Raw genomic sequence first — 23388 nt, forward strand, 5'->3', positions numbered from 1 at the left:
TTCCCCGGCTTGGTCCCAGAGGCCTAGATGTGTGGCAAGAAGCTGAGGGTTCTGCCTCGTTTCTTCCAGCCCACAAACACACATGTCACCTGTTTTTTGTTCTTTTTCCTTTCCTTTGCCCCACTTTACAGAAGCTCTTGGCTAATTGGTAGGTCACTGTTTGCTCCTCCAGGCAAAACCAAGGAGGCTGAGCTCAGCAGGTCAAGTATTTTGGTCTGTATTGAAGAGACTGTGGTGGGAGAGCCCTCTTGACCTTCTGCTGGATAGTGACTTTCTCTTCTGCTGGCAGCAGTAGCCCAGCTCCGCATCCTGTGACAGAGGTCATACCTTCCAGTTACCCGAGCGAACACTTGGAGCAAGTCAGCTTTTTCCCCTGAAAGAGCACGTTCACGTTCTTGATCTTTGGTTTGCACAACAACCTGTGAATGTTATTAGCCCCATTTTTTTTGTTTGTTTGTTTTTTGAGACAGAGTGTCGCTCTTGTTGCCCAGGCTGGATTGCAATGGCGTGATCTTGGCTCACTGCAACCTCTGCCTCCAAGCAATTCTCCTGCCTCAGCTTCCTGAGTAGCTGGGATTACAGGCATGCGCCACCACACCCGGCTAATTTTGTATTTTTAGTAGAGACGGGGTTTCTTCATGTTGGTCAGGCTGGTCTCGAACTCCCGACCTCAGTTGATCCACCCGTCTTGGCCTCCCAAAGTGCTGTATTAGCCCCATTTTATATCCAAGGAAACTGAGGCTTAGGGAGATTTAAATAGGGGGGAAAGTAAGCTTCATGATTACACAGTCAGGAAATGGCAGAGCTGACTCTTGAATTCAGACCCTGTGATGCTGTATCCAGTGCTGATTTTGTTTTGCCCTGTGTTCCTTTCAGTGTCAGGTAGGAAGACCTCAGAGATCATCTTCTCCAACCCACACATTTTACTGATTATAAAATCCAGGTCCGCATTAACTCATTGGCCAAAGTGAAGTGGCTAAATGACTCTCCTGTTCAGGAAGTATTCCCTGTCTTGTGTGGAATGATTGGTCTTTCGTCTAGGTCATCTTCCACCTATATCCGTCCTTGCAGTGACTGGTGGATACGATCATTCCTGGTGATTCCCTGTAAAATACTAGATTTATTTATTCTTTCATAAAGCTATGAGTAGACAAATCAGTCAGCTTCAACCTTTCCTTTACCTTATAGATAGTATCAGCAGAAAGAACTCAATAATTCTGTCTTAGGAACTCAGCCAGGCTAATATGTATTATAATACACACATACATATGCACACACATACACACATGTGCATACCTTAGATCACAAATTCAACATCTCAACTTAGCCGCCAAAGCCACTTCTGTGTCTTGTCTATTCTGAATATGCTTTAAGGTTAAATTAGCCATGAATCTGTTCAGATCAGTCATTCCTGAAAATGATGATGATATTAGCCATCCTTTACCGGGCACCTTACTCAGTGCCCAGCATTATACTAGGTCTGCAGGTACATTTTCTCATATAACACCTAGCTCAGTCCAATGAGGTGGATGCCATTGTCATCTCCATTTTATCATTTAATCAACTCAGCCTTCCTCTCTCCTGTTCCCCACTCTGCTTCTAGCTGCCACTCACCTGACTCTCCTCTTGATCTGGGCTGACGTGGCTGAGTGGGTTTAGGAGAACTCTTGTGTCCTCTTTACTTTGTTTGTTTCAAGTTCATGTCCTGCTTCATCTTTTCCCTAACTCACTGCAAGGTGAATTTTCTTCTCTGCAATCGGCAATTCCCCAGATCACATCAGGTCATTAATTTATTCACTCATTTGTATTCATTCATTCATTAGTTCATCCATCCATCTATTCATTCGTTCATCCAATTTACTGAGTGCCTCCTCTGTGCCAGGCACTGCTGGCTTTGGAATTAAAAACCCTGGCCCTCAAGGCATTTCTATTCTTCTGGGAGCAGGATATTTACATGGGTGACTGCAGCTTGATCTGTGTGGTACTAGTGGGAAACATAGGATGTTGGGCACAAAAGAGTAAAAGAGTCACAAAACGCCAGGCGTGGTGGCTCATGCCTCTAATCCTAGCACTTTGGGAGGCCAAGGCGAGTGGATCACCTGAGGTCAGGAGTTCAAGACCAGCCTGGCCAACATGATGAAACCCCAACTCTACTGAAAATACAAAAAGGAAAAATAGCTGGGCGTGATGGCGGGTGCCTGTAATCCCAACTACTGGGGAGGCTGAGGCAGGAGAATTGCTTGAACCTGGGGCTTTGGAAGTTGCAGTGAGCCAAGAGCGGGCCACTTCACTCCAGCCTGGGTGAAAGGGTGAAACTCTGTATTTAAAAAAAAAAAAAAAAAGTCACAAAAAAGGGCTGGCCACCTAACCCAGCTTGAGGATGGGAAGGCCAGGGCAGGCTTCCTGGAGGAGGTGACTCATGGGCCATGTCATGAGGATGGGGTAAGAGGAGAAGGTATGTTTCAGACATCTGGCTTTCTTGATATTCTTGGCTTTCCACCCATTTTCCTGCCAGCAACATAGGGGAGAAGACTGAGACCAGCAGATACAAAGCCACTGTACTCTGTCCTCACCCCCTCCTTTTTTCTCCGCTTCCTACTACCCAGATCTGAGGTTTTGAGAAATCTCTTCTCTAATTATCTGCTTGTTCATTCATTTGTTGAAAATCTACTATGTGCATAGCATTATGACCACAAAATGTCCTGGTCGTTGTCATCATGAGAGGTCTTACCCCTTCCTCTCCAGCCACTTCTAGGGATTTTTGACTCTGTCCTTTTCCAGAACTTGGCTCCAGTCTGGTTGCTCGCCATGAAGCACTTACAGATAAACCTCATCTTGGGCCAGTGCTTCCATTTACTGTCTCCTTTTGGCTTTCTTATCCTTCCTTCTGCCTTCTTGAATTGATTTGCCTCTTTATCTCCCCTTTCAGCCTTGAAAGTTCCTCGAAGGCAGGGACTGTGTCCCCATCTTTTCTATAAATGGCATTGTTGTACAGTGGTAAAGTTGAGTGAAAAAATCTTTTTGGTAATCACAAATTATTACCATATATTGAGCACCTACCATGATGAGTATCTCTGATCTTCATATCTTTGAAATGTGGATACTATTACCTTCACTTAATTGGTAAGAAAATTTGTGCTCAGGGAGGTAAAGTCACTTTCTCGCAGTCACACAGCTATTTCACAGGAGAGTGCAGTATCAAATTTAGGTTTTTCTGGTCCCAAACCCTGATGTTTCCCCCACATCATTGTTTCTCAGACTTGGCTGCAATCACCTGAAAAATTTTATTAAATTCTTTTTTTTTTTTTTTTTTGGAGACAGAGTCTCGCTCTGTCACCCAGGCTGGAGTGCAATGGTGCCATCTCTGCTCAGTGCAACCACTGCCTCCCAGGTTCAAGTGATCCTCCTGCTTCAGCCTCCCAAGTAGCTGGGATTACAGGCACCCACCACCACACTCAGCTAATTTTGATATGTTTAGTAGAGACGGGGTTTCACCAGGCTGATCTCAAACTCCTGACCTCAAGTGATCTGCCCACCTCACCCAGCCAGGTTTTATTAAATTCTGAGGCCTGGGTCTTACCCTAGCAGTTCTCATTAGTTGCTCCATGGTGTGGCCTGGGCTTTGGGATTTTTGTGAAGCCCCCAGCTGAGTCTAACCGGCAGTCATGTTTGAGAACCAGTATACTACACCATGTTGCCTTCCTGTTTTCACACAGGTTGGTGCTAGTGTGTGAGTCTAAGCCTACATGGGTGGATATCCACGTGATCAGGCTGCAAGTTCTTTGTAGCGGAGGATCTTTGGCCCTCCCTGCTGCTTCCCAACCCAGCGAACCTACCACACCATGCACGTGCACAGCCAAGGGTTGTTGACTGTTTAATCAGCCTCTGGGTTCTTATGTCTCATCCGGGGGATTCACTGATAGGAGGTTGGAGCTTGATCACATCCAGATGTTCTCATCTTCAGAGCCTGTTAACATAACAGAAGTCTTATAAACATGCTGAGCACACTTACTGGTCTGGAGAGTGTTGCAGGATGACCTGGGCCCATTGCAGGGGTGGCCTGGGTCGCCCTCCCACACTAATGCCACCATGCTTGGGAAGGAGGGAGCTGTTTTGAAGTTCCCTGGTGCAATATGATGTATTGCTCTGGCTCTGCTCGGGAGGAATCTATGGCCCACCTAGTCAGTGAGGGTTAGCTAATACGTGTATTCCGTTTCTGTTGAGGTTTCACAGAGGCCTTTTTTGACCCTTCATTTTATAGGTAATGCAGTGGAGGCACAACAACTACATGAAATGACTCGACAAATAAATGGCTTTAGAACCCAGGTTTCTGACTCCCAGGGTGGTGCTTTTTCCATGGTTGTACAGTGATTAATGTCTACCTTTTCACACCAGTCCTCAACTGAAGCCACCAGCTTACACCTTCCTTCCTGTTTCTCCCAAGAACAGAAAGTGACCCCGGATGTCGCTTTCTGTTCCTGGGAAGGCAGTTCCAGTGGTTAGAAGTCCTGTTCACTCTTGGGGTGTGGCCTGGGGATGGTCCTGACATCCCTGGGCTCTTCCTGGACCTGACCAGCTAAAAGGAAATCTCCTATGATGGTACTCAGATACTTTTGGAACCTTGTCAGCCCTAATCCCATGTCCTAGTGTTTAGTATTCAGCTACCCTTCACTGGGCAGTAATTCTGTGCCAGGCCTGATCTGGGCATTGGTGGTACTAAGAACACATATTCCCTATCCTATAGGCATAGTCTGGTGGAGACAACATGCAAGTAAAACAATGTTCCTTAAACTGTGGTTCCACACCTCCCTCCCCCAACATTAAAAGTGCAAGGGATGCTTATTCAAATGTAGATTTGTAGGCTCTGCACTCTAGACCCACTATTTCAGAATCTCTGGGGACTGGGCCCAAGAAACTGCATTTTAGCATGCTCCCTAAATGAAGCTTAGGTGCTCTGAGGTTTGACAACTGCAGTAGAGAGCCTGATGCTAACAGTGTAGAGTCCTATGTGATGGGAAGCATCAGGTAGGTAGCAGTTTGCAGGAGCACTGATTCTGAGGGACACTAACTGGGCCTAAGAACAGCTACTGGCTGTCATGAGGAATAAGTAGGAGCTAGCCATAGAGGGGTAGCAGTGAATCATTTCTCTAGCGATGTAAATCTTGCTCAATTTATTCTGTCTATATAACTCAATATTACTGAAGTTTGCCTAAAGCAGAATACACCTGGATCATACAGCATTTATGAGAGACTGGCTGGGCTGTCAGGCCCTCCTGTTACTTTATCTCTGCATGTGACCCTCTTAGCTCCGCGGATTAACTCCTGTCCTCATTAAGCCTCACACTGTAGCCCCATTTTCAGATCAAACCTGTTTCTCTTCTGGTAAATGATTTCAGTTTGCAAAGTTTGCCCTCTAGAGGTTGCTTAGTGCCTGGCCATGTGGGCTCAGTTCATGTGGTCCTGATGAGCTGGTTTTATCTTTATTACAAAGAAGTTAGGCTGTTAGGAGAGTGGGTTGGAAGGAGAAGAGGTAGACAGCCAAATGAAATGAGTCAGGGAAAACTATACTGTTTCAGAGTCATAGGGCTCCTACCAAGCATCTGGTCAGAAACCTCTCATTTTGGAGATCAAGAAATTGAGGTTCAGAAAGATGACATGAGGTATGCAGTGACGCCACCAGACACAGCCTCCAACTCTAGAAACTAAAATTCTGGATTCTTAGTGCTGCTTTTTCTGTTTTGTTGCACTGGATTGAAGCCTTTTCTAACTGTACCCAGAGGGCCTATTATTTAGGGAGATTCTGTATGAAATCCTTTAGCAATCAAATCATTTAATAGGGCTGATGGTTTAAATATATGTTAATGTGTTTTCCTAAAGCCTGGCAGACCTGGGTTTTAGAGCTTTGTATCACATGTTTTATGTTTGGAATGAAAATGAGACCATGTCTGTGAAGGCACTTTGATATGCATAATGCACTCTGCCAGTGTTTGTCAAAACATGGTCCCCAGGTCAGCAGCATCAGCATCACCTGTAAGTGATTCTCCAGTCGCATCCCAGGGCCGCTGTATCAGAAACTCGTGGTGGGGGGGGCCAGCAGTCTGCATTTTAACAAGCTCTCCAGGTGATTCTGATGCATACTTAAGTTTGAGAACCATTGCTTGTTTTGCATTAAATAGGAGATTAGTCTCTGCAGCTTGTGGGAATAAAGCTTTAAATCTCTCCAATTTTAGCTCTGTGAGACAGCAGTGGGGAGACAGGAATGAACGGACTAGTGTCACAAAGCTCAGGTGGGATGGGTGAGATCATTTCAAAGGTTTGACTTCTTGCTTGAAAAGCAAAGAAAGGCCTGGCAGGGTGGCTCACGCCTGTAACGTCAGCACTTTGGGAGGCCAAGGCAGGTTGGATCACAAGGTCAGGAGTTTGAGACCAGCCTGCCCATCATGGTGAAACCCTGTCTGTACTAAAGATTAAAAAAAAAAAAAAATTAGCCAGGCATGGTGGTGCATACCTGTAATCCCAGCTACTCGGGAGGCTGAGGCAGGAGAATCTCTTGAACCCGGGAGGCGGGGGTTGCAGTGAGCTGAGATTGCACCATTGCACTCCAACCTAGGTGACAGGGTGAGACTCCGTCTCAAAATAAAAAAAAAAAAAAGGAAAGGCTGTGTGTGTGTGTGTGTGTGTGTGTGTGTGTAACAGCACCATCACACTGTTTGAGTTGAGGAGCACATGCTGAGTGTGGCTCAACATGTTACCAGAAAGCAATATTTTCATGCCTCTCCTGATATGGCGATGCTCCCCTATCTCATTCCTGTGTGTGTTTAGCCAGGCAACTGTTGATCATCAATATTATGATAACGTTTCTCCACTGTCCCATTGTGCCCACTTTTTTTTTTTTTTTGGAGTTACTTACTAAATAAAAATAAAACACTATTTCTCAATAGACTTGAAGCTTCAAGATTTCCTAGTGGACAATGAAACCTTCTCTGGGTTCCTGTATCACAACCTCTCTCTCCCAAAGTCTACTGTGGACAAGATGCTGAGGGCTGATGTCATTCTCCACAAGGTAAGCTGACGCCTCCAGCTTCCTCAGTAGGGCTGATGGCAATTACGTTGTGCAGCTACTGGAAAGAAATGAATAAACCCTTGTCCTTGTAATGGTGGTGAAGGGGAGGGAGGTAGTTTGAATACAACTTCACTTAATTTTACTTCCCTATTCAGGCAGGAATTGCCAAACCATCCAGGAGTGGAATATGCAACCTGGCGTCATGGGCCAGCTGGTTAAAATAAAATTGATTTCTGGCTTATCACTTGGCATTTGTGATGATTTCCTCCTACAAGGGATACATTTTAAGTTGAGTTAAACTTAAAAAATATTCACAGTTCTGAGGCAATAACCGTGGTTCAGGGTTATTGATCTGGAGGAGCTCTGTCTAAAAAATTGAGGACAGGAGACTTTAGACAAGGGTGTATTTGGAGACTTTTAAGGATTTTATAAAATCAGGGCTGGACGCAGTGGCACTGAGTTGAGAACTGTTGCTTGCTTTGCATTAAATAGGAGATCAGTCCCTGCAGCTTGTGGGAATAAGGCTTTAAATCTCTCCAATTTTAGCTCTGTGAGATGGCACTGGGGAGACAGAAATGAACGGACTAGTGTCACAAAGCTCAGGTGGGATGGACGAGATCACTTCAAAGGTCTATAATCCCACGTCTATAATCCCAGCACTTTGGGAGGCCAAGGTGGGAAGATCACTTGAGGTCAGGAGTTCGAGACCAGCCTGGCCAACATGGCAAAACCTGTCTCTACTAAAAATATGAAAATTAGCTCAGCATGGTGGCATGCTCCTGTAGTCCCAGCTACTCGTGAGGCTGAGATGGGAGAATCGTTTGAACCTGGGAGGCGGAGTTTGCAGCGAGCCAATATCGCGCCACTGCACTCCAGCCTGGCTGACAGAGTGAGACTCCATCTCAAAAAAAAAAAAAAAAAAAAAAAGAATTTTATAAAATCAGGAAATAATATTAGTGTTTATGTTGAATTTTAACTTTAGAATCATAGAAAACTTCCTCTGGCATCATTATTAGACAGCTCTTGTGCAGTGGGTAGCACCAGACCCAGCTTGCATGGTTATTGATTTTTCAGAGACACTTTTTGAGCTTATTCTCTGGCAGAAAGGGGAACTGCTTCCTCCCCTATCTCATGTCTGCATACTAGCTTGTCTTTACAAGAAGCAGAAGTAGTGGAAATGTTTATTCTTGAAAATAAGCTTTTTGCTTCACATGATCTAGAATTTTTAAAATTAGAAAAATGTGCTTACTGCTTGCCCTTCTGAAACTAGGAAAACATGCCTTGTGTTTACCAATTGTGTGGTTAGGAGATGGGCCAAAGGCATCAGGCTTTTGAAAGTAGTTGCATTTAGCATAATTTCCATTGCCCCCTGCCAATTTCATATCTGTCACATCTAATCAGTTTAAAATAAGGGGCATCCTAAGCATGGAGATGGTCCTTGGATGGTCCTTGGAGTTTCTGTATTGTCAGTATTCTTTTTTTTGAGCATACAAGACATTTATTGAAAAATTCTTGGGATCAATACTTGTGTAAGGAAAGGAAAGGGAACAAAGCATGATTGGGCAGAGGCAGAAGATGACATCAACAAAGGCCCTCCGTTGTCAGTATTCTTTTTTTTTTTTTTTTTTTTTGAGTTGGAGTCTTGCTCTGTCACCCAGGCTGGAGTGTAGTGGCATGATCTCAGCTCACTACAACCTCTCCCTCCCAGGTTCAAGTGATTCTCTGCTTCAGCCTCCTGAGTAGCTGGGATTACAGGCATGCACCACCACACCTGGCTAATTGTTGTATTTTTAGTAGAGACGGGGTTTTACCATGTTGGTTGGCCAGACTGGTCTTGAACTCCTGACCTCAGGTGATCCGTCTGCCTCGGCCTCCCAAAGTGTTGGAATTACAGACATGACCCACTGCACCCGGCCTGTTGTCAGTATTCTTAAACATAGACACTAACTGTAGGCTGACAGCCTAGCAGCAAGGACCAGTTAAAGAAACGAGTAGAACTGAAGTGTGCTTGAGTATCTCTGGCAGTCAGCAAAAACTTAATGGGAATCGTGGTAGGCCAAATGTTCTGCAGTATTTCAAAAGCTGCATGGGTTTTGAGAGGCTTTTGGTCCATCACTCACCTTAGGTTGTTCTACAAGCACATCAGCCTGCCCCAATTTAAACAGGACAGTTAGTAATGGTGTAATAGTCTGCATTGTTCATTCCTTCAACAAATACTGGCTATAATGTTTCAGCACTGTAGATGCAAAGTGAGCACGATAAACAGGCTCTTCTTTCAAAGCTTGTGGTCCACTGGACCACGTATGAAGTAGAATAGTTTAGGCCCAGAGAGGCAATTAAGTAAAATATGACCAAGAAGAGGCCCTCTAGTGGGTTTGGTATAAAGAAAAGATAAGAATGATTTAGAATTGGCCTATCAATGAGATAAGAGGCCTGGCTTTCTGGCACTCTGCTAGGGCAAGTAAAATGGAGAATTCCAAATTCTGAAATTGTTAGAACATAGTTCTGTGTCTTAGTTAAATATCTACACTTACAGATAAATAGCATAAATGCTTTCTCCCCATATTTCAGCCCAGTCCTACTTAAAGACAACATAAATTGCAAAATAGTGAGGATGTTGTTCCTCTAATAAAAGTGGTTCCAGGAATTCAGACTCCGGATTCCTGTTTGCCAAATCATGTGTCCCACTCTTAAGAAAATGAGTTGGACTCTGGATTTTTCTTTGGAAGAGGGACAAGAGTGTGGGAGATACTGAGTTAATGCAACTTGCAGGTTTTAAGTGTCCTGTCATTGTGCCTTGTGCTTTGATACGTTCTGAGGTTCAGTAAAGAGACCTGATGCATTGGACTGTTGCAATGGAACCTGTTTTAAGATCTTCAAAGCTGTATTGATATGAAGTTCTCCAAAAGACTTCAAGGACCCAGCTTCCAATCTTCATAATCCTCTTGTGCTTGTCTCTCTTTGCATGAAATGCTTCCAGGTATTTTTGCAAGGCTACCAGTTACATTTGACAAGTCTGTGCAATGGATCAAAATCAGAAGAGATGATTCACCTTGGTGACCAAGAAGTTTCTGAGCTTTGTGGCCTACCAAGGGAGAAACTGGCTGCAGCAGAGCGAGTACTTCGTTCCAACATGGACGTCCTGAAGCCAATCCTGGTGAGTAGACTTGCTCACTGGAGAAACTTCAAGCACTAATGCTTTCGGAATGGGAGGTTTTTCCTTGGACAGCATGACTTTGTTTTGTAGAAAAGTACGGCTGGCTGGGAGTTTGTGGTATAATTTAGTTCAGTGGTATTCTAAGTGTTCTTAGTGTTCTTTCAGACTTTTGGGCCATCTCCCAAAGGGTGAATGGGAAGAATAAGCTGGGTGCGGCTGAGTTTAAGCCAAAAGTTTTTTGTGCTTGTTTCAATCAGAGAAGACCTGCTTTTTCATGTTTTTACTATTATAATACTAAGCAAGAGCTCATTTGAAAACAGAGTTCTTCATATTTAAAAAAAAAAAAAGTCCTGAAACCATTGATGGGAAGATGGATATCTGTTTATGTTTAAAAACCCATCATAAAGATTACATTGTGGGCTGTCACAGTTGGAAGGCCCTGGAATTAGATGAGACCACACTAATTAGCTTATTTAGTAATAACATTGCAAAGAAAAATTCCGACAAAGTTTTTTCAGCCTAGGAATCAATAGTTCAGAGAAGCACTCTATGAGAATACCCATTCATTCTTAACCAAAAAATACTGGTGAGCCTGAGCAGTTTGGTCATCAGAGTGTTTTATATAGTTCCAGAACAAATATGTCTCTAGGTGTTCTGAGAGCTCTGGTGAAATTCCTCTCCCTACCCCAGACATCATCATTTAATATCCAGGATTCTGGTTTTCTACTCACCAGATAGATTCTCTTAAAACCAGGGAAAGATTCCTGGAGGAAGGATGTACCTGGAAAGAGATGTTCCTTATTATAATAAAATGAAATTGTAATACTCTTGGATTTTGTGCAGCACGAATTCTTTATAGAGAGTTGGTCCTCCCAGAGAATTAAGAATACTCAGTTTCTGGACCCTGTTCCCAGATCGTACCCTAGAATGTGACCTTAGAAACACAATTCAGGATTCATACCTTTGATTGACCATCAAAAAGTTTTTATATCGGCCAGGTGTGGTGGCTCACGCCTGTAATCCCACCACTTTCGGATGCCACGGCGGGCAGATCACGTGAGGTCAGCAGTTTGAGACCAGCCTGGCCAACATGGTGAAACCCTGTCTCTACAAAAATACAAAAAATAGCCGGGCGTGATGGTGGGCACCTGTAATTCCAGCTACTCGGGAGGCTGAGGCAGGAGAATCGCTTGAGCCTAGGAGGTGGAGGTTGCAGTGAGCTGAGATCTGTCTCACTCTGTTGCCCAGGCTGGAGTGCAGTGGTGTGATCTCGACTCACTGCAACCTCCGCCTCCCAGGCTTAAGTGATTCTCATGCCTCAGCCTCCGAGTAGCTGGGCCTACAGGCACCTGCCACCACGCCCAGCTATTTCTTGTAGTTTTAGTAGACATAGGGTTTCACTATGTTGCCCAGCTGGTCTCGAACTCCTGAGCTCAAGTGATCTGCCCACCTCGGCCTTCCAAAGTGTTGGGATTAAAGGCGTGAGTCACCGTGCCTGGTCCCATGTTATAATTTTAAGGTAAGGTATATTTCTCTACGGGGATCTTTGCAACCCTAAGTAACTGGCCTAAAAAGTTAGAGAAGCTGACTTGTGCAGACATTTGCAGCCTGTTGGTCTTTTTTGTGCTGTGAATCATAGAGGGTGAAAGGTTATTATGAATGGTACAAAACTTTGTTACAAAACCATTTTCTTGGACTGTTTTGGGCTGCTTCACTGCATGACAAATGCTCACCCTTTCAGTTGGAATGATTGAAATTTTGGAAAAGATGGGTGTTTTTAGAAGACATTGTAATTTGTTCCGGTGCTGTGCCCATTCATTCCATTTCACTTCTGTTTACTCATTAAACACCTATTGTGTACACAACCTGGTAAAATCCCTCCACTCACACAATGCCTGAATTATACTCATAGTAGAATGACTGTTTAGCCCTCATCATCTGATAATTAACAGCTCAGGTTTCAACCTGACAGTATCTCTCTGGGAGGATTAGCAGCGTGACAGAGTGCAGGGAAATGCACCTTCAGAACCATCAGCTACACTGTGTCCCATCCTGCTGTGTTGTGGTTGTGCCTTGTGCATGCGTTGGTTTATGACCAGGTATTGATTAAGGTGGCTACTACCAGGTGCTTTCTGCATATCTCGGGTTTGTGGAGCACTCAGGTTCTGCTTCTGCCCCTCTGCTGTTACCAAGAGACCTCTCTTCAAAATGGGGCTCTTGAGTTAGAATAGAATGAGTGATCAGGATCGTTTTGTGTAAAGATGATTTCTGAGGAAGGCTTTAGGATGAAATGACTTCCAAACATTTTGAAATGTGACTCTTACTTATTGAATTAAGCAGGGCCTTAATTGGAATGCTGGGACTGATACTTGATTTGCATTAAGCAGCCTTTTTCTATTGCTGCTTGGTTGAAATTTCAACATTTGTGATGGTAGATGGATGTGACATGTGATGACATTGCACATGGGCAGTTAACTGTGCCAAGAAGTGCAGCAGTAGCAGCAACCGGAGATGCAAAGCCCAACATGATGGGGAGAGAAACTCTTCTTTCAATATGTGCTTCTGTACCAAAAGTGGAATTTCACGAGAGACATATTTTGAAACATTTCTCCTTTTGTGTGCGCGTGAGTGTTTCCCTGTTTCCAGCCAAGGGTATTGTGAGTTTCTCCTGGGCCTCCTTCAGAATCTGGGTGCTCTGGAAAGCAGTGTTTTGGCAACATGGGGAAAGTATGGCAGTGTGGGAGGGTCAGCTGGGTCTGGGTTTGAATATTGCATTTGAATATTTTACCAGCATTGATGTCGGATAAATTATTTAGTCCCTGTAAGCCTCAGTTTTCTCTTCTTCTATATACACGTAATATATTTGACTCTTTGTTGTGATTATTGGTTACACATATGAAGAACCTGGTGTGGGCCTGGCACACAATAGGTGCTCAATAAATAGAAGTTGATAATTTAATTGACATGAGTAGTAGAAATTATGTCCTTGAAAACAGTTGCGTCAAGATAGAAGTTTTCAGCCAGGCACAGTGGCTCACATCTGTTGTAATCCCAGCATATTGTGGGGGCTGAGGCGGATGAATCCCTTGAGGCCAGGAGTTCAAGACCAGCCTGGCCAACGTGGTGAAACCCCCTCTCTACTAAAAATACACATATTTGCCAGGCAGGCGTGGTGGCGCACACCTGTAATCCCAGCTGAAGAGGCTGAGGCATAAGAATCGCTTGAACCCAGGAGGTGGAGGTTGCAGTGAGCTGAGATTGCTCCACTGCATTCCAGCCGGGGTGACAGAGTGAGACTCTGTCTCAGAAAAAAAAAAAAAGATAGAAGTTTTCTTCTGTAGATCAGTGTTAGAACTCATACCAAGCGAAGTGGTCCTGGTGAGTATTTCAGTGAAAAACTGCATTCTTGCTCAGATATTGTCAAGACTTTTCACCCAAAGATTCTTATTTATGCCTCAGTCCGTACCTTGTGTGAAAATTAATACTGGATGTCAGAACGCTGTTGTGTTTTTAAAGTTCCCTGGGGTTAAGAGCAGTTTCCATTAGGTGTTCTCTGCTTTTTACTTAAAAATCTTACTCATGCATTGAGCAATATTTATTCAGTTCTTATTATGTGTCAGGTATTTTCTAGGAGCTGGACTCAACTCAAAAGATATCCTTTTGATGAGAACAAAGGTGGGTGGATATATGAAATATTATCTGTGGGATAAATGCACTTAGTCATGAGGGAGACTTGTTATGGAGTGCGCTCATTGTATTTGTACTGTTGAGTTAACAACTTCTAGGAGGAGCTCAGGGCCACCTGGCAGGGGCTTCTTTTGTCTTGCTGCTCAGCAAGGTGTATTTTGCTGTAGAGTGTGCTGGGCAGGTGAACTTTTCTTCACTTTCTCTTGGGTCCTTCCTAAAGCAGCATGTACCTTTCCCAGAGCGAGGAGAGGGCCACCTTCCTGTCTCACAGAAACCTCCAATCTGTTTTGGACTGCAGGAAGGAGCCATAGTAGTGGACCAGCAAATTTTGGCCAGAGAGATTGATTTGCTTCTGATTGTACTTTTTTTTTTTATTGCTACTATAACAAGTCACCAAATACTTAGCAGTTTATAACCACATACATTTATTATTTCATAAGGCCAGAAGCCAGGATACAGTAGAGCTCACCTAGGTCTACTTCTTAGAGGCTCACAGGGCTGATATCAAGGTGTTTGTGGGGCTGTGTTTTTTTGGGGGGGCTCTGAAGATGAATCTGTTTTGGAGCTCATCCAGGATATCAGATGAATTCAGTCCCGTGCAGTTGTAGGACTGAAGTCCATTTCCTTGCTGGCTGTCAGCAGGGGCTGGTTTTTGCTCCTAAAGATTGCTATCGTTCCTTCTTATGCTTTTCATGTGACCCCTCTCCCACAAGTGGCTTGAGTATCTCTCACACTTTAAACCTCTGACGCCTCCTGTCACATCTGTCTCCAGTCAGAGAAAGTTCTTTACTTTTAAGGGCTCAGGTGTTTAGTTTGGGCCCATTCACATAATCCAGGATAATCTCCTTATTTTGAGGTTCATAACTTTAATTACATCTACACAGTGCATTTGCTATGAAATGTGCATATTCACAGACTCCAGGATTAGGGTGTGGACATCTTTGCAGGGGATATTCAGTCTGCTATAGCTTTCTTGATTGGAAGGAATAGTTTATCATATATTTGAAGTGTTCCCTCAGTGCCTTTGGCTTTTGTTGACCCCTCTGCAGCTCTCTGCTTTTTCTTGCCCATATTTGGAAAGTGACTCTAAAGCATAATAAGCATCACCTATTAGGGTTTTTAATGTACAAACCAAACAGAGGTGACTTTGGGAGCAGAACATCTCTGAACAAGGTATGAGACATTCATCGAAAAAAATCCATCAAGTGTTTATTGTATGTCTGCTTTATACCAGCACTGTTCTAGGCACTGAAGTTCGACCACTAACAAGGCAGTTGTGATGCACTTGGAGCTTTCATTCTGATGGGCACTGAGATCCAGGCTGAAGGCTGAGTCTGGGAATTTGAGGAATTCTTTGTAGGTCCTGGGTCTACAGAGTGAGAGCTGTCCTTGTTCCAGTTTCACCGATGACCTCTCGACCAGCTCCCTCACAGCTGTCTTTGCCAACACGGACACTGTGGGCTGTAGTGGGAGGAATGTGGGGTTGAATGAGCTAGGCTTGGGCTCTGTCCTTGACTCACCATTGCCTCAGTGATGTGAAAATGGTGTCTGATCCTTAAGGTTGGAAGTCCAGGCATGCAGATTTATCTCCATCTCAATAACGTGGGAAAAAAAAGAAGTGGTTTTTGTGGAACCAGTGGTTCCACTGTCCACGTGTCTTCCAGTGTGCCTAGCACATTCCCACCAAGTGGATCTTGGTTCATGAGGGAAAGAAGGGAAAGTGAGGGTGCCCTGAGGCTCCCAGAAGACAAGTAATGTCACAGCTGAGCTGTGTACAGATCGAAGAAGCAGATGGATAAGGAGTGAACAAAGTCATCCTTGTCTTGAGGGGTCTTTATTTAGCTTCTTCTTGACTCTTAGACAAGGACCCAGAATACAGATGGGGCTTGTTGTTACCTTCAGCCTCACGGCTTTTTAGGGCTAGATACTTCAGCTTGTTACATGTAGTCCTTAAAGCGTCTGTGTGGGTTTTTGCAGGAGAGAACACTTGCTCGTGTTCTCCTGTCTGGAACCCGGACATTGTTGGAAAGTATCAGATTTTGTTTGGCTTTGTGTGATTTGACTGCCCACCTGTTTACTTGCTTTCTCCCAGCAAGCAGCCGCAATCCCCATGAGTTGGTAATGGGCGGAAGGACACACTGTGTAGATTTACTCTTCAGACTCTATGTTCACCTCATTCTTATGGGAAAAGAAGAGCACTAGCTGGTAGATATAGCAGTGTGTTAATATGACTGCTCAACTCCATTTATACAGACATTTTCACCTTAGTTATACTATTTCTTCATTGAATATTGTTGCCAGATCTAAGATACAGGTTTAATTTTTTCCTCTGAATTATGTGGTAGTAGATGTATTTAACTATGTTTAGAAACAGCAAAAAATGAAGCATTTGAATGCGTTAAACACATCTAATTTGAAAGTTAATATTTAGGTTGTTGAATTATTTTTTAAAAGATTAGAATATTCCTTAGAAATGTAGTCTTATAATTTCGTATTTCAATAAAAAATATTAAAATGTTTCCCAGAGGAAATCTTTACTGTCATTGAAATCACCAGAAAGAGATAGCAATTACTCCTGGGTGGTGATAGTCTTTGATTTGTGGTTTACTTGTTTTCAGTTTGAACTAAAACATACTAATCCCAGCCTGAGTTGGATTTTGCATATGGTCAAAGTGAAGTAGAGATTTATGTCTACTTTAGAAAGATATTTAAAGGACATTTGAAATGTTTCAATGAACACATTGTAACATGCATTCCCAGGAGGAAAACAAAATTGTGTATTGTGTTGAAAATACTATTCCAATATATGTATACCCACGTCTCATTTTGTCATAGAATTCCTGAAAAATTTAGATGTAGATGAGATTTTTATAAGTTGAAAATATTTTCAGTTGCATTTTAATTGCACAGATGTGTTTTCTACTTCTATTTGGCTGTGACTCCTAATGCATTGTAATATTATCTTCCAGTGTTCGTTTCGTGTAGTGATAATGGATTAACAAATGCATTCATTCATTTAGTAGACATTTACTGAGCCCTAATCAGTGCCATGCTCTGGGCCAGGGAGGTAGTCGTGTGCAAGGTCCAGCCCTCTCTGTTTCAGTCCTGGTTGGGGAATGGGTGGGACAGACCAGGAAAGGAGCAGCTGCTGTATAGAGCAGGAGACGCTCTGCTGGGTGTGATACAGGCCCTGATGGGGCCTCCTACTGCAGTCTTTCCAGTCAGGAAAGAAGCATCCTCTAAGTGGGGACCTAAAGAATGGATGTCAGCCAGGTAAAGAACAGGGAGTAGAATGTTCCAGGTAGAGGACATAGTATATGCATTGGTCCAGAGAGGAGAGGGAAGAGAAGGTGGCATTTAGGGGAACTGTACCTGATTGAGATAGTTCAGCATGGAGCAGATATAGCTGTGGGGAGTTTGATGGGAGAAGGAATGATGAGACGTGATGCCTGCAGAGGTGGGCAAAGGTCGGCTGAGGCAGGTCTTTCTTCACGAGCCATGTGAGGATATAGGGCCTTATCCTCAGAGTCAAGGGAGCCATTAAAGGCTCCACAGGCTGAGTGACTTGCTGAGGTGAATACGAAACAGAGCATTTCTGTGAATGTGAATGGCCTTTGGAGCAGAACTCACATTAGTCCATCTCTTATCTGCTCATGTACTTCTCTCCCTTCTTTTTCATTTTTCTTCTAGAAACACTTACTGGGTGTCTAATTGTTAAGTGCCCAGAACTGTGCTACATACTGAATTGAAATAAGACACCATCTCAAAGATTAAAGCCAAATTGACTTTGCCAGCTTATAGCCTTTAAAAAATTTTTCAGTCCATCTCGACTTAACTCATAAGTTCATGAGGATGGAAAGAATATAATGAAGCCATCTCTTAGACCCAGAAAGAATGGGGCACAACAGCCTTTGTCTTTCTGGGGCTAATGTCACAGAATGTCATGCTTTTAGGAAACGTTGTATGTTGTGATGAACACATTTTGCAGAAGTGGGTGGGAGCTTTTGAATAATAACAGTAAGCATTTGTGCATTCTTCCTGTAATGACATTACAGTTATGATCTAACTGTAATGAGTTATGATCTGAAAATATTGAGTCATACATGAATTCCTGTTATCTTAACTCAGAAAATATAGTCCCTCACTAAAGGTTTTATTTTCCTTCTTTTTCCCATTTCCTTTACTTCGTATAAGAAAGTCACTTGTCTCCTGGGTGCAATGGAGACCTATATGAGTTCATAGCCAAGAGAATGTTTTTGGTTAGAAAAATAATAGTAGGAATTCCAAGCTGTGAATTTTTTACTGAAGCTCTTTGGAAATAGGATTTGGCAAGTTTTGTCTGCCTTCGTCAAGTAAGCATGAGCAGGAGAGCACAGTTAATAGCAGGTGCAGACACATGATTCTCAGACCGTATTTTGTGTTCTAGTTTCAAGGCATGAATTCTTTCCTGGGGTTAATTTTATTCAAGGAAGTTATCTGTCTGTTAGATCTGATATGTGCTCAGGCCAACATAGATTCTTTACCCTTCCTTTCTTCCTGCTCAACTGTCCTTCCTCTTTTATCTTTTCATTGAATTAAAAAGAAAATTATGAAATAGTTTCAACATGAGAAAAGGTACAGAGAATAACATAAAGAACACTCCTGGCTGGGTGTGGTGGCTCACGCCTGCAATCCCAGCACTTTGGGAGTCTGAGGCAGCCAGATCACTGGAGGTCAGGAGTTGGAGACCAGCTTGGCCAACATGGTGAAACACTGCCTCTACTGAAAATACAAGAATTAGCCAGGCATGGTGGCGTGCACTTGTAATCCCAGCTACGTGAGAGACTGAGGCAGGAGAATTGCTTGAACCCAGGAGGGGGAGGTTTCAGTGAGCTGAGATCACACCACTGCACTCTAGCCTGGGTGACAGAGTGAGACTCCGTCTTCAAACAAACAAACAAACAAACAAACAAAAAGAACACTCCTGTACCATCATCCATCATTTTGCCATGCTGACTCCAGGTTCTATTTAAGAAATAAAACATTACAGGTACAGCTGATGCCACCTCTGTTTCCCTAGCTCATTCTTCAGAGATAACTCTTGTCTTGCAGTTGGATGTTTTAATCCTCTATATCATGTATACTTACATTCTATGTATAACAATATTTGGTACTGGCCTAAATGTGTTCACATTGTATAAGTGTGCATATTGGCCTGCCACTTCATTTGGAATTATGTTCTTGAGATTTATCAATGTTGATACATGTGGAATCTGGTTAATTTTTGCCATAGTATTCTATTTTTATACTAAACTTTTAAAAATCCATGCTTCTAGTCTTTGGCTTATTTTTTCAGGTTATGGTATGTTTTGGATGCACAGAAAAGTAAAATTAAGTCATGAGCAAAATATCTGGATAATCCAAGCTTTAAACTTGATGTAGAATTTGAATCATGTGTGTTTTGTTAACCCTGTGATGTCAATCCATGCCTGATTGCGTAACTCCAACCAATATTCCTTTGAAAACGGAAATTTGTTTATATTGACTACAGATTGCCAATATTATTAGTAAATGCTGAGCACTTAATCTCGAATAAAGAACTAGTTTAAAAATGATTCTAACAATGGCATTGACTGTTCTACCTTATTACTCACGGGTGGGTTCAGCCAATGTTTCTGTTAGAGACCAAAACCAAAAACAGTCAAATTAAACAAGCAATCAAACCCAACATACAGACTACTGATAAGAAGGTCATATCATAAGATATGGCATTGAATTTGTGTCTGCTAATGTAAAAATCTGATGCCCACAGCAAACTTAATAAGGACCTATGTTTACATCCATGCTCAACTACATTCCTGGGTTAAACAGTCATGCTTTAGGCCCTGCTGTGTGCCTGGAGTTTTGCTGAAGTGTGGGGCTTTTGAGAGAAGGAGAATAAGCTTGCTCCAGAGTTAAGAAATTTAAACTAAAAGTCCTAAAGATGTTGGAAAAACTATTGCCCTTGAAGATGTAAATTCATTAAGTTGGAGAAGACATATTATACAAACAACAGACCCATTCACTGATTTGTACCCTTCAGGAGACAGATGACTGGTAATGGTGACAATGGGTGAATGTTGGGTTTGGGGTTTTTAGAAACATCTGCACTTGGTGACTACTGTATCTAATTGGTGTGACAAACCTGGCACCCCATGTGTTTGGCACCATCTTGGGTCCTACTCAGGGCCAGGTGAACCGAGTGGCCTCTTCACTGCTTCAGAGTCTGAAGCAGATTGTAGTATGTGGACCAGACACAGAATATACCACCAAGCACGTTGGCGCAAAGCATACTGGGAAGGGAGGCTTTGTGAACATGGTGCTGGTTCTCAAACCTCGGTGCTCAAAAGAGTCTCCTGAGGATTCCTGGATCACATTCTTAAACTTCTCATTCAGTAGGTGTTAGCTGGTTGAGAATCTGCATTTTTTTTTTTTTTTTTTTTTTCTGAGACCGAGTCTCACTCTGATGCCCAGGCTGGAGTGTATTGGCACCATCTTGGCTCACTGCAACCTCTGCCTCCCAGGTTCAAGCAATTTTCCTGCCTCAGCCTCTCTAGTAGCTGGGATTACAAGCACATGCCACCATGCCTGGCTAATTTTTGTACTTTTAGTAGAGAGGGGGTTTCGCCGTGTTGGCCAGGCTCGTCTTGAACTCCTGACCTCAGGTGATCCACCCACTTTGGCTTCCCAAAGTGTTGGGATTACAGGTGTGAGCCACCATGCCCAGCCTGAATCTGCATATTTAACAAGCACCACAGGTGATTCTGATACAGTAGCTCCCGAGACCTCACGGTGTTAGTGAATCCCAGTCATTTACAATTCTGCCATGATTTTGGTCATATTCAAGTGCAGCTGGTAGCATTTTTAGTTAAGATATTTTTTAAATTAAGTCACTTCTTTTGGATAATTAAATTTAATTACAAGGGAAGCTATACCACTGCTGTAAAAACATCACCTGCTTTAAAGAGAAGGTACATAATGAATATACATTAAGATAAAGATGTATATGTGTGTGTGTGCACATATAAGTATACACATACCTACCATAGGGAATGAGTTTTCCTTCAGGTTTTTCAACTGAAATGTCAACTTTGAGGCCAGTTAATATGTGTAAGATATATGTGTGTATGTATGTCTATACATATAGACGTATACATAAATACATACATGGATGCATATAGTATATCTATACACAACCTATTATGCATATCATGTATATTTCATCCACTTAGTATTATCTTTATTTTGCAGTTTGGCAAATGCTTAGTAAAAGAAAAGGGTTAGAAGGGGAGAAAGGCATTTTATCCCAAGCCTTCAGGAATTAGGATGAGGATGTCTTCACCTTGTGGTGGGGAGTAATTATACAATTAGAGACAGCACATTGGAGTGTGGCTGATATGCTGTGTGATGATAGCTCTAGCTCTCTGCCTAGCAGAGGAAGGACATTTCAATAGAAGAAAAAGTTCAAGACCTTGCCGAGAAACAGAGAAAGGATGTTTGTCTTTTTAAGAAGTTGAAAACCCTGTTTGCAGACAAAAGCCCTCCAGTTTTGGCAGTAAACTTTCATGCAAGGGAAGAAAAAGGCAGGGGATGACATTGTTGACAATTGTGAGGACTTACCATGTGCCAGGCACTGTGCGAGGGGCTTTGTACATATCCTCTAGTTTTAGTGCTTATAAAAACTCTGTGATACGTGCACAGCATTTTAAACTTTGCTGCATAGTCGAGAAAATGGAAGGATGGGGAATTTGAGTCATTTGCCCAGGGTTCTATAGCTACCCCAGGTTCCCATGACTGGAGAATTGGGGCACAGGGTGGCGGGGGCGAGTGAGTGACAAGAATCCTAACAATCTTATTTCCATTCAGTCCTTATAAAAGAAGTGGATTAACTATCACGTTTTTAAGTTTTTCTTAAATTTAGGTTATGTGGATCTGGCGTTTCTTGTTTTGTCCTGGGTTTGTTTTGTTTTTGCTATGCTGTCTTGAACATCTGTCATCTTGTAGGCCTAACGGTAAACACAAAAACACTTTACCTCCTATAGCTTTCAATTAAGATCTCTCAGTTTGTGTTTGTAATAGTTTTCCAGTCAAGTTCTCCGTAGGTTCGGCTTCTAGTGTGTTAACCTTTAGTTATAAAGTGAACCCAAAGAGAGAAAGTAGAAACAAAACACCTCACCTGTTTTTGCTCATGAATTACTCTCTATGGAAGGAACAATCATGAACACCTCTGCGTATCACAGAGGCCTACCTGAGTCTGGCGTTTAAGGGAGACCGCGTAGGTCCCTTTGAGGACTGTGAATGTGGGAGTCCTGGGACTCTGGTGAAGAACCCGTTCCAGAAGAGATGAATCAGCTGGACAAGTTCTTTCATAGAACCTTTAGGCAGGTTTTCTCAGAAATGCACATTGAGGATTATGCTTGGATATTGTGATGATCAGAATGATACTCAATCCCTTCTGCATTTGGAATTCACTTTGAAAGAAAACATCCCAGGCGGCTATTTCTCAGAGATAGTGAGTCCCAGCCACTTCTAGACATTTTCTTGTGTAGTCTACATTATAATTTCACAGCAGTCTCTGATATGACAAATGTCAAAATAGCCCAACCTTCTCTAAACTTCAGAGATGTCTGATATGATATTGAATAAAACAATGCTCATAGAAACATCAAGAAAGGTGGATTTTCCCTGGGTACTTTTTTCCTGCTTGACAAATAACAATGAAGAAACTGATCTCATGTCTTTTTCTCTTTGGAAGCCTGAACACTCAGAACCCAACTTGAGGCTCCTCAGCTATAGCAATTCTGACTTCATAGTCTGTAAATTATTGTTCTTTTTTTTCTTTAGCTTATGCTTTCTGCCCTAATTTATCTTTCCCCTGTTCTAATGAATTATTGTCCTATATCTGCTGTGCAGTTAGGTGACATGTAACAGCAATTAAATATATGAATTGGTACATATAAAGATTTGACTAAAACTCGATGTAAAAATAAGTGTTCTACATTCAATTTCCAGTGTTAGAAACAGTGCTGACTTGAACAGAGTGACAGAATTCCATCTTTCCCTGTTTTTGACAGCTTTAAACTTTATATTTTCTTCCTTTCTTGTGAGCCATCATTAACTTGTTTCTCAAAGCCATTCCCGTATTACCCATCTTGCAGATGCAGACAGATTTGGGAATTTGCGGTCAGAGTTGTATTGGACACATCCCCCCAGCCCACATGAGATCCTTTTAATCTATTGCATATTAACTAGTTTTAAGTACAATTTTCCTACTTCATTTAAAACCATTAATCAAAGAATGAGTTTGAAAATGAACAAAATGCAAACTTACAGTTAGAAATAATTGTAGCGTCTTTAGTTTTGGTTAGGAGTCGGTTTCTTGTTTGTTAAACTCAAGATTGTGAACAGTTTCAATTCACTTGTTTATTTCCAATAGAGATTTCAGGTTTACATTTGAATTCAG

The 23388-nt window shown here is 42.5% G+C and overlaps 1 protein-coding gene across 3 annotated transcripts in view; it reads left to right on the plus strand.

The window, feature by feature from the left end:
• ABCA1 (ATP binding cassette subfamily A member 1) overlaps positions 1-23388 on the plus strand; it is a 147304-nt gene that overhangs the window by 59230 nt on the left and 64686 nt on the right. For all 3 annotated transcript variants that reach the window (XR_010148603.1, XM_001138040.6, XM_016961357.4), the window contains exons 6-7: positions 6942-7063; positions 10044-10220. Coding sequence is in view for 2 of the 3 variants with exons in the window: in XM_001138040.6 (XP_001138040.1) it covers positions 6942-7063; positions 10044-10220 (299 nt within the window). In the remaining variant the exon portion in view is untranslated. The remainder of the gene's footprint in view (positions 1-6941; positions 7064-10043; positions 10221-23388) is intronic.

This window comes from Pan troglodytes, chromosome 11, assembly GCF_028858775.2.
Source record: "Pan troglodytes isolate AG18354 chromosome 11, NHGRI_mPanTro3-v2.0_pri, whole genome shotgun sequence".
Classification (NCBI taxonomy): Eukaryota; Metazoa; Chordata; class Mammalia; order Primates; family Hominidae; genus Pan; species Pan troglodytes.